Source organism: Buteo buteo, chromosome 6 (assembly GCF_964188355.1).
Source record: "Buteo buteo chromosome 6, bButBut1.hap1.1, whole genome shotgun sequence".
In the NCBI taxonomy this organism is placed as follows: domain Eukaryota; kingdom Metazoa; phylum Chordata; class Aves; order Accipitriformes; family Accipitridae; genus Buteo; species Buteo buteo.
Genome location: NC_134176.1, coordinates 6,779,135 through 6,789,508, shown reverse-complemented (window position 1 = coordinate 6,789,508; position 10,374 = coordinate 6,779,135). Strand labels below are relative to the sequence as shown.

General features: G+C 50.4%; 2 protein-coding genes across 4 annotated transcripts; one reads left to right on the top strand and one right to left on the bottom strand.

Moving 5' to 3' along the window:
• Positions 1-1,346: 1,346 nt before the first annotated feature.
• JKAMP (JNK1/MAPK8 associated membrane protein) lies at positions 1,347-6,231 on the bottom strand. Of its 2 annotated transcripts, none has more exons than XM_075029598.1 (7): positions 6,127-6,231; positions 5,824-5,915; positions 4,933-5,087; positions 3,633-3,839; positions 3,000-3,181; positions 2,216-2,292; positions 1,347-1,897 (listed from the first exon to the last, which is right to left on the bottom strand). In XM_075029598.1, exons 1-7 carry the CDS (start codon positions 6,137-6,139, stop codon positions 1,679-1,681), a joined length of 945 nt encoding a protein of 314 aa, XP_074885699.1. In that variant the 5' UTR covers positions 6,140-6,231; the 3' UTR covers positions 1,347-1,678. The 2 variants fall into 2 exon arrangements, with proteins under 2 accessions (XP_074885699.1, XP_074885700.1); XM_075029599.1 differs by having other exon boundaries at positions 6,190-6,208.
• A 147-nt stretch (positions 6,232-6,378) lies between these two features.
• L3HYPDH (trans-L-3-hydroxyproline dehydratase) lies at positions 6,379-10,208 on the top strand. 2 transcript variants are annotated; one of them, XM_075031040.1, is made up of 5 exons: positions 6,379-6,950; positions 7,257-7,426; positions 7,764-7,886; positions 8,788-8,925; positions 9,696-10,208. In XM_075031040.1, exons 1-5 carry the CDS (start codon positions 6,404-6,406, stop codon positions 9,819-9,821), a joined length of 1,104 nt encoding a protein of 367 aa, XP_074887141.1. In that variant the 5' UTR covers positions 6,379-6,403; the 3' UTR covers positions 9,822-10,208. The 2 variants fall into 2 exon arrangements, with proteins under 2 accessions (XP_074887141.1, XP_074887140.1); XM_075031039.1 differs by having other exon boundaries at positions 8,788-8,929; positions 9,700-10,208.
• Positions 10,209-10,374: the final 166 nt, after the last annotated feature.

Genomic DNA, 10,374 nt, shown 5'->3' with positions numbered 1-10,374 from the left:
TCCTTAAGGAGATCAATTACTTCCTTAATGCCTAAATAAAACCTTACTTCTGCATGCAAGACCTAGTTTGTTTGCACACTATTTTTAGAAGCAGTGAACTTGTCAATTGGCATTTCAAAGGAAAAAAGCTATCATCAGGAAAGACATTCAGATGTAATGAAATCAAACCTTCTATGGAGAAAGAGGAGAGCGACATCTCGAGGCAGCCTGGCTGAGATGACACCCCTCAAAGCCCCTGAGCTGCTGGCAGGCTCTGTCCTTAGCAATGTTGATAGGTAATAGAATAGAAAAGGCATTACTGTCGCACTTAAATGTAGAAATACACAGTTATTTGTACTGCTACAGCCAATGATCCATACAGCAGGAAGAGTTTAAATTAAGATGACTCTTCCCTCTGTGTTTAGACCTTCAGCACTGCTCTGCATCTTCTTCTAGACCCTCTATAGCACTAAGTTACCTGTGACTAACATACAGGATACGCGCTTTGGGTATCTTCCTGTACAATTCAGAGAGAAGGCTAGAGTCTGTCACTTCTGAACAGCCTCAGAAATTCTAGCAATTCTTATCAAGGTGTTCATATGAAGTATGGATTTTGATGAATGTAGAGCAAAGATAATGGTATCTCTTTAAGGAGATAAGCAATCTCCAATTCTTTTTATTAAATCTGTGCTGGTTTTGTACCTCAGTCACTCCAGCAGTTTCTGTCATTGCAGTGGTGATATACTGCATAAAGAGCCATTCTTTTCTCAGCTGCTAAACTCCACTCCTGCCTGACCACTGCTCTTGCAGTAGTATGGGTACAGCTGCGGCCACACAGCAAGACGTGAGCGGCTGGCACCACCAATACACAGGTGAAACGGGCACGAAGCCCTCTCACAGGAGGAAGCTAAGGTGACTGTGCTGAAGGGTGCAGAGAAGGCTTCACCCAGACGCAGTGAACAGATGCTTCACAGGCTTACCCGCAGCAAGTGGGTTGCTGACAACTACCAGGAAAAGAAAATCTTTGATCTTAGATGGAAATTTATAATCAAGGTATATGAAAATGGCTTTAGGGGGCAGGGTACTACTAATGTTTAATCTTCTCCAAGAAGAGGTCTCCATACATGAAGTACACAGAGCATAAACTATAGAGAACTTTACGCCTTTGCTTTCCTTCTACCTAGCAGTCAGACTAAAGCATCATGAGGAATCATGCTCAGCATGTTTTATTTTTTTGATGGAAGAAAGATAAAAGTCTGTTTTCACTGGTGGGGGATAGCAGCTAGAGTATGTGATGAGAAAGCTCTATGTATGTGAAGCTCTATGGTATATTCGAGCCCTATTTGTTTTACTGAAAGTCTATTGAAAACCAGGCTCTATTGTTTTATTCAAACACCACCTAAAATATTGTATTAGGAAATAAACATATACAAGCAAATTGCTGTACTAGAATGTGGCACAAGCTTTTTATACAGATTCACAGTGATAAATAGATGCAAAGACATTCCCTTTGATCTATACGAGACACAAAGAATACAAAGTGCAGTTTTTTAACATTACACAGTCTCACTCAGAGGTGTTTCACCTAGAAGTCTTGTACATAAATAACTTCTTTTAAAACAGAAGTTTCCAAAGTGTAACAAGTACTAAAATTGCTTAATCCAGATCGTTAGGACAGCGTTGTTGGCACAGGCTCCTTTTAATGTCCATTTCCACCTTCTGAGAGTATGCGTGACGGCTCAGTGTACTTCGCTGTCACTAAGTAGAAGAGGGCAGGTGCAGGTACCAAGGCAAGCAAAGGCAGGTCCTGCTCAAGCTTATCCAGTTTGGAAATGGAGATGATTCCATAAGCATGAAGTAACCAGTGGCTGAAGAGGACAACAAGCCTTTTCTTCCTCACAAGAAGATCCTTGAAAGACTTGCAAAATAAAGAGAGTATCCTGTTAGCATTCAGCCTGTTACCTAGTCCCTGATGTTTAAGAGATGTTCTAGGTAGCACAGAGAGACTGTGGGAAGCCTCCTGGGTTTGAGACCTTCCTGCACATAACACAGTTTCTCAGTGCGCCACAAGAGGGAACTCTCGCAGGAGCTTCTTCCTCCAGCTAAGAGGAGAAGTCATAAAGGAAGAGGTTTAAACGCAGAATACACTGCTGAGAAAAGGCAAGAGACGAAGTGGTCTCTGCTCATTCCAGTATTTTATATTATGAGTTTTAACATAGGAAACAAGTTTACCTACCTCCACTTCAGAAGCAGACATGTACACAGCCAGTGTAACCAAAGACAACACCAGTATGATGTATGGGAAGGCATAATCTAAAGGCAAACATTGAACACATAAGCAGGAAAAAGAACACGATAGAGATTGCAGCAGAGAGAGGTTTTCCACATATAACCATGGGTGTGAAGTAAACTAAGCTACTACAGCCTGCCTCTTATCATCTCATCGAACACGCACAGCAGTAAGGGTCCAATACAACTATTCAACACTTTCGTCTTAGGTTTTCAAACTTTTTCTAATATTTCTAGGTGGAATTACTGTACACTTAAATCACTAGTTGAAAAAGGCAGATAACGAGAAAAGTAGTCAGGCTGAGTGGGGATTTTGCAGCACCTGTCTCCTTCAAGTGACAAGTATGCCGGAAGCTAAACCAAAAAAAGCTGATCTCCCCAAACTTATACTATAAACCGTCTCTGAAATCAGACAAACTCTGCCTTAGCAGGAAGTGGAATTAACTCCCTCTGAGGTAATTTCCTCTCATACTCCCTCTACTCCCTTTCTGGGAAAAGGACAGTCTCTAGGAGCACTGGCAGAGGCAAAGCAGTGTTGGTCAGGAGCCTCGTTAGGACAGGGCTACTACTAAGCAACATTTTCAGGTAAGACTCCTCACAATAACCTTAAACAATGTCCATATTCTCAAAGCAAAAAAGAGTGTCCTGTCCCTTCCCTCCCTCCGTCCATAAGTCATTTGTTTGTGTGTGTTTATAGGTGCATTTATGAGTGTTACTAGGAGGGAACTCACAGAGCAAGCCTCCTCCAACAGCCTGAAGCACGGTGAGGATAGGAAAGAAGTACAGCGCTGCATAAATGCTTTTAAATCGATCAGACTTTCCTAAACCACAGGCAATTTTCTTAACCAGAAGAGGCCGAAGTAGCATCATTAACACAAGACAGAAGGCGTAATATATAAACACAATGGTGTACCTGGGGAAAAAAAAAAAAAAAAAAAAGAAATTCCTTAAAACGTGCAGTTCTTTTTCTCCTGCAGACTCAACTCAGAACCAGAGAGTTTGGGGTTAGAGTCAGTCAAGTCTAAAGAATTTAAAATCAAAGGATGTAAACACAGAATGACGGGTTCACTTTTCCTAGGGGAAACAGTCAAGATGCAGCAAAGGGGAAAAAACCAGGAAGTCTTACGCTTCATAGCTAAATAGCCTGGACAATGCCACCTTCTTTGGTGGCTCAGAAGGTCATTAGGTGTTGCTAAGTGTTTCACACATAAAACAGCTCAATGCATGAAAGACTTCAGGGGACTGATACTCATTGGTCTGAGTTATATCTGAACACTGTTTGCAGCTTTGAGAAGAGGCACAGACAGAAACATGCTTGTATAAAAGGAAGGGACAGTCAGGAGCACAAATGCCTTTAGACTCACAGGGGATAGACTGCTTCATGAGTGCAGTGCACCGTGGTGATGTAGTCGGGACTTGGGTTGTAAAGCATCGTGTACCAGTCCGAAAGCTTCTTCACCTTGCAGGAGCGGATATGCAGAGAGCCGACGGGGTCACTGACGAGCAGCGTAACAATTGCTGCAATGCTGCACTCGAACAAGGCGGTGACGTGCTGCAACAATGCGCTGGAGCTGGGGAAGGAAAAAGAGAGATTTACTACTAATGTGCTAAACCTATAGGAAATTCAAATGCCGACTGGGAAGTGGAGGCCCATGCAGTACAGAACCTTCTACAGACTTACTATTCCCTGTGACCAAGGTTAGGACAACTCTGTTTGAATAAAAAGTTAAGTATTTGAAGCTGAATGTGAAAACTCATTTACAATCTCAGATGATTTAGTGTGCAAAATGTGATTGAACAACATTCCAGCTTCTTAAATGAAAGCTTGCTGTAGCATAAGCATCCTGTCAGGTGAGGGATGACAACACTCATGCTCTTGCAGTTTCAAAGAAAGCAGCAGTGAGGACAAGACACAACAGGTCTCAGAAGGGATAACATTGTTACATACGATACAAGTAAAATTTTCAAGGCTGCAAGTCTCAGAAGGGATAACATCTTTACATATGATATAAGTAAAATTTTCAAAGCTGCAAGTCCTTGTTAAAGATGGCATATAATAATATATTAAACTCTCTCAGTCCCCTATGTTTTCAGCGTTTAGTACACTCCAGAGTCATTACTTCTTAAAAGTTCCAGTCTGGCACCTAATGGCCACATGTAGTGTGGTTTTAAACTCCTTTTTTACAGAACTTCCTTGATGCACCATGCTGACGTAAAGGTTACATCAGCTATGCTATAAGGACCAAAACCCAGTATACATATTCCTAAAGAGAAAACTCACTCATTCTCTCATTGCATGGGTGCAGCACCACTGATCTGGGCCTCTGCAGGTGGTAGGCCTGGCCCAGGAGAGAGGGGATACACACTCTTGCCCGCTACTGGGAAACCCAATCCAGCCCAAATTGCCAGAAGGACCAGCCACCACCACATTAAAGAGATACATACCATCTCCTGAGGGTAGTGACTGGCAAGAAGGGCCCGCAGGACTCTTGTATTTGTAAATAACCCCGCCCCCCTCCCGCTGCCCAAAGCTTATGTGCTACCACATCAACTCAACCAGCAGCATGAACTGCTGCACAGTTCAATTCAGTATCTCAGGTTGATCACTCATGGATACGAAATTTCCATTTTTAAATAACTTATCTGAAGAAGACGTATACGAACCTCTTTTTTCCTGAATACCATTCAATAAAGAACCAGTGTAAAACCAGGGGAAGCATGGCCATGAAGCCAAGGTACAGCCAGTCATAGCGGTCTGGAGATCCCATACATTCCCGGCAGATTTTGTTGTCATCGGTTCTTTGACCTCTAGGGCATACCTACAAAAAAAGCAGAGACTGTGTTCGCAAAGCATCTGAGTACCAATAACGAATCATTGTGGTTCCTAGAAAAACAGCCTGAAGTAGTACTGGGGCAAGAAAAGTATCAGATTTTTAAAGAGATGAAACATTAACCCCAGCCATTTCTCAGCTTACACTGGCCTTGCTCTCTGTGGCTATTGCTTCTTAATATAAACAAAGGTGAAGCATGTTTAAAAGGCTTCATCCAAGACCCCCTTTCCTCTCCTGCTGTCCTGTTATCGCTAAGCTCACTCACCAGGCCGCTCACAACCACTGCCCCCCAGAGTTTCTTGCTCCCCGTTTATTCCACCCTTCCTGGATCTTGGTCTCCCTTAGTACTCCAATAAAATCTGCAGGCAGAGTGATTTCAGTACAGCTTTCCATACCATCCCGTTCTCTTCCAGCTTTCACAGACCCTCTGCTCAGCTCCGTTTTAGCACCGAGCCTTCAGCACCTCCTTCGGGAAACGCTTCATCGAGCAGCTCCTGCTTTCGGCAAGGGAACTCTGCCCGCCCTTTACAGCCTCATCTCCCCCTGATCCCCAAGGCACCTCGGGGCTGGGCTGCGGGCCGCGATGCTGCTTACAGCGGGATCCGCATCAGCCTCCGCAGCGGTGCGGTGTGCTCCGGCCCGCGCTGCCGATGCCAGGCCGAGCCCGGGAGGGACCGGGGCCATCCCCCCTCCCCAGGCCGCGCCCCTCCGGCGCCTCACTTACCCCGCAGTCCCCGTAGGTCTCCACGGAGCCGTTGACCGACAGGACGGTCCTGCCGCAGTACAGCCCGAGGCAGGCGGGCTGGATGTCCACAGCTGCGGGGAGAGCGCAGCCCGCGTTACCGCGGCGCTCCGATACGATCCGGCCCCCCCACCCGCCTCGCACACGGCGGCTCCCCCCGCAGCCGAGAGGCACCGAGCAGCACCCGGGCCCGCTCCAGGCGCTGACACCCCCCCCTTCGATTCCCCATCCCTACTCCCACTCGGGTACCGCCGGGCCCGCTGCCCCCGGCCCAGCCCGTCCTACCGGAGCGGAACATCCCAGTAACCCAACAACAGGCCCTCCCGCTCCGCCAAGCTACTTCCGTACGCGCCACTTCCGCTTCCGACGCGGGGACACGCTCTACACCCCCCTCCCTTCGGAGGAACGCGGTGTGGGCGTGGTCACGCCCAAGGGGCGGGGTTGCTCCGCCCATGAGTGAGGCCATACGCAGGGGCGGGATTGCTCCGCCTCAGGGGGCGTGGCCGCGGGCTGGGGGGCGTGGTCCGCATGGTCCCCGCCCCGTCCTCCCGGGGCGAGGGAGATGGCGGCGGCGGCGGAGGCCGAGGCCGGCGGGGTTTGTGCGGGCCGGCGGCTGCCGCCGCACTCGCCCCCGGGCCTGGTGCTGCAGACGGTGGAGATGCACACGGGCGGCGAGCCGCTGCGCATCATCCCGCGGCTGGAGGCGGCGGAGGAGGCGGCGGAGAGCGGGGGGCTGTCGCTGCTGTCCTTGCGGCGGGAAGTGGCGGCCACGCAGGACCACGTGCGGCGGGCGCTGGTGCACGAGCCGCGGGGCCACGCCGGCATGTACGGGGCGGTGGTGGTTCGCGGCGGGGCGGCCGCCGCCGGCGCCCACCTGGCAGCCCTCTTCCTGCACGGCGCCGGCTACAGCGCTATGTGCGGCCACGCCGTCCTGGCCCTCGGCCGCTTCGCCCTCGACTACGGGCTGGTGGCGGAGCCCAGCCGTCCCGAGACCGCTGTCCGCCTGCACTGCCCCTGCGGGCCCGTCACCGCCTTCGTGCCCTGGGACGGCCGCCGTAGCGGCAACCCCGTCCGCTTCCACAGCGTGCCCGCCTTTGTCGCCGCCACCGGTGGGAACCGGGCCCGCCGCAATGGGTTTTGGGGTGGGGGGGGTGGGGTTGGTGGTGGCTGTGCTGTGGTTTGGGGGCTGGCGGGCTGGCTGACTGGCGTCTGGCAAATCCCTCCCCAATTCCGATGTTCCTCAGAGGCCGCCAAGGGATGGCATAAGGCGTCACATGCTGCTCTCTGGTATGGGAGTGCTCAAGTCATTGTCCCCGTCCCCTCCCCTTGCGCGCGGCTGGGTCCCTTCGCTCTGCGTGTGAGCCCGTGGCTCAGCATGGTTTCCCCTCCTCACCGACCTCCCTTTCCATGCCCAGACTTGGCCATCGACGTCCCTGGTCACGGGAAGGTGGTGGTCGACATCAGCTACGGTGGCACTTTCTACGCCTTCCTCAGCGCTGAGCAGCTGGGCCTTGATGTGTGCTCCTCAAAGACCAGAGACCTCGTCAATGGGGCGAGTGCGGTGACGGAAGCAGTGAAGAAACAGGTATGGCGGAGTGCTGCGGTACCCCAATGTGTACCCTTCAGGGGTGACTGCACCAGGGTGAGGCCCTTTATTCCCCCAAGACACTCGGGGTGGGAGGGAGTCCCACCCTTCCAGCCCCATGTTGAACTTCAGGGTCCTCCTCCAGCCTCACAAGGATGTGGGAAGGAGCTCACTTTCTTGCTGCTCCATCTGTCTCTGTTACTGGAGAAGCAGAGGTGGAAACGCAGCACTGTGGCCTCGTCCCCTTCCTCTGGTCGCTTGAGGAAGCTGTGCTGCACGCACTGCTGACTGCCCAGCTGTGCTGCGTTGTTGGTGAACCTGTCTGTGCTGTTCCCAGTTCAAGCTTCATCACCCTGAAAGTGAAGACCTGGCTTTCCTCTACGGCACCATACTGACAGATGGGAAAGACGCCTTTAGTGAGGAGCCCACCACCAACATCTGTGTGTTTGCAGACGAACAGGTACAGAAACGGGCTCTTCTCAGACACACAAGGCACCACCTTTTTCCCTTCTTACATCCACTGCAGAGACAAGGGACAGCTCTGCTGCTTCTTGGTTTGAGCAGCGATTGTTGCTTCTGCTACAGTGATGTCTCTGAAGAGCTGGGTGTCACTTAACACATGCCGGTTTAGTTCCTAATGACAGAAATACTTCTGCACATCCTAGACAGTGGCATTTAAAAAACATTAATACCCATGTCCCATAGGTGGGAGTTTCCCAGGAGTTCAGGGGCTGAAGTGGGATCCCAACATAGTGCGTGTCCTTAAAAGTTCCAGTCTAGGGAACAGTTGCTGGGGATGAACAGAGCAAGACAGAAAAGGGGAGGCGTAAATTTCTATCTTTGTCTGCAGTGGGTAAGGTATCAGTCCTGTAAATAGCAGGGGAAGTTTTGGTTGGACTTCCAGCAGTGAGGAGTGTGGAGCTCTGGGACAGATCACCTTGGAAGCTGGCCAACACTGTGTTTTTGGAGGTTTTAAAAACCAGGCTGGCCAGCAGCTCTCTCACTTAGCGTAAGGAGAACTAATCCTACCTTGACGCGTGAGAATGGGGAAGGTGGCCTCTGCTCCTCTCAGTCCTTTTGCTATGATGCTCAGAAGCTTTCAAGTGCTCCCTAAATAGCCTCAACATTTATTAGATCATTCATCCCTACAAGTTTGTCAAAGCTGATCATAATCCAAAAGTACCCCAAACCTTATTTTGTCTTCTCATTTGTGATGTATCCAGATTCTGGTCAAAACCCTGGGCTAGAGGTGTTTCCCCCAAGCGCAGTATAAAGGTGGCAAAGAGAAGTGAGAGAAGCAGTATCGTTTTCTATTAAACCCCAAAACACTAGAGCTGGTTCATCTTCTCTTCTGAATGTAGGTTGACCGAAGCCCAACTGGTTCGGGTGTGACAGCTCGCATCGCCTTGCAGTACCATAAGGGACTTATCCAGCTGAATCAGACCAGAAAGTTTCGGAGCAGCACCACAGGGTCCTTGTTCACCGGGAAGGCAGTGAAGGCAAGTGGCTTGTGCTAGACTTTCCCTCTGTCTTGAGGACTGCTGGAAAAGTCCTGTTGCTTTGGCTCAGTGAAGAAGCAGAAAAGCCTTTCTGTACCTGGGGAAGGACATATGGAAGGGGGGAGGTGCCTGGGTGTCTTGCTTTCCCACAAGCCTCAGGCTTCAAGATTTTTTATTAGGGAAGCAAGCAACAGTAAGGCCTTGTTCTCTTGCATGGCTTCCCTGCAAATCCTCTCTCGGCCATCAGGAAAGGACCAGGGTGAGAAAATCTCCGATGCTGATGTAGATAAATCAGTCTGGTCCAGTCTCAGTGGCAGCTAAGGGTGGATTCCTGGTTTAGTCCCTTCTTCCCTGCTTAAAGGCTGAGCACATTGTTCAGAGATGTAGAAGCTGGGTCTGCGCATTCAGGTTTCCAGGCCTGGCCCTGGCCCCATGGGATCTGGCAGCACGTGGCTGTGAAGGTTTGGATGTGCCCCAGGGAGCTCTTGGTCTTTGGCTGCAAGCGGCCACCAGCTTGTTGGCCTCCTTTGAGGCAAACCCACGGTGTGGCAGTGCGGGGGCTTGTGAGGTCGGAGCAGCAGTTGTGCGGGTGTGGAGCTCATGCAGGCAAGGTGAGGTGGTAAAAAGGCTGCTGTGCACTTTGGGGTGTACCTGGGCAGGGCAGAGCAGTCAGTGAGGGGTGCTCAGTGCCAGGTAGTGCTGGCATTTTGAGGGGTCGGGAGAGCGGAGAACCTCCTGTCGCCTCTGTCCTGATCCTAATACCTCTGCAGGAAGCCAAGTTTGGGGACTACAACGCTGTCATCGTGGAAGTCTCCGGAGAAGCCTTTTACACTGGTACAGCCACCTTCACTGTCGAAGAGGAGGACCCGCTGAAACATGGCTTCTTCTTTAAGTGATCTGAGCCACTGGGCAGTGGCAAAGTCTCCCTGATGGTGCTGCACTTCTCCTGCCCATGCATTTCTGTTCTGCTTCTCCACACGGCTCGTTGCAATATGCCAGAGCAACAGGAACAGCCTTTGGTGGTGTGACAGTGTCTGCCGTGTTTCGGGATAACAGGGCTTGTTCTCCTGTTGTGATTAGCATATTGGGTGCAATGTGATTAGCATATATGGGCTGCTCTGAGAAGCCATAATCTTTTTCTTCTTTTTTTTTTTTCAATAATTATTCACAGAAAACGGAGCTGATCTTGGAGAGCTATCTTCAAATCTATGTGCCTTCTGTATGTCTGCAAATTACTAATTTCAAATGCAGATTCCTATTAAACACCAGCTGAAGAGACTGCCTTTCTCCTCGTTTTCACTCCCGGAGCTCATTTCCAGGACTCTGCCGAATGTGTGAGGGCTGTTGGTTTGAATTGGCTGCTCTTTCTCGATGCCTCCTGCTCAGCTGGCCGTGCTGCTCTGTCTCACGTCCCAGCTTCCCCGGTCTACCCTGCTCAGACCTGTCCGG

What these genes read in the sequence shown, in the direction of transcription:
- JKAMP (XM_075029598.1), bottom strand. An exon ending in AGACCTACGGGGACTGCGGG is followed by an intron (nt 5,088 to 5,823) that starts GTAAGTGAGGCG and finishes CTTTTTTTGTAG; the next exon opens with GTATGCCCTAGAGGTCAAAG. An exon ending in CATGAAGCAGTCTATCCCCT is followed by an intron (nt 3,182 to 3,632) that starts GTGAGTCTAAAG and finishes TTTTTTCCCCAG; the next exon opens with GTACACCATTGTGTTTATAT.
- L3HYPDH (XM_075031040.1), top strand. Translation starts at nt 6,404, where the DNA reads ATGGCGGCGGCGGCGGAGGCCGAGGCCGGCGGGGTTTGTGCGGGCCGG. An exon ending in CGGAAGCAGTGAAGAAACAG is followed by an intron (nt 7,427 to 7,763) that starts GTATGGCGGAGT and finishes TGCTGTTCCCAG; the next exon opens with TTCAAGCTTCATCACCCTGA. An exon ending in TCACCGGGAAGGCAGTGAAG is followed by an intron (nt 8,926 to 9,695) that starts GCAAGTGGCTTG and finishes ATACCTCTGCAG; the next exon opens with GAAGCCAAGTTTGGGGACTA.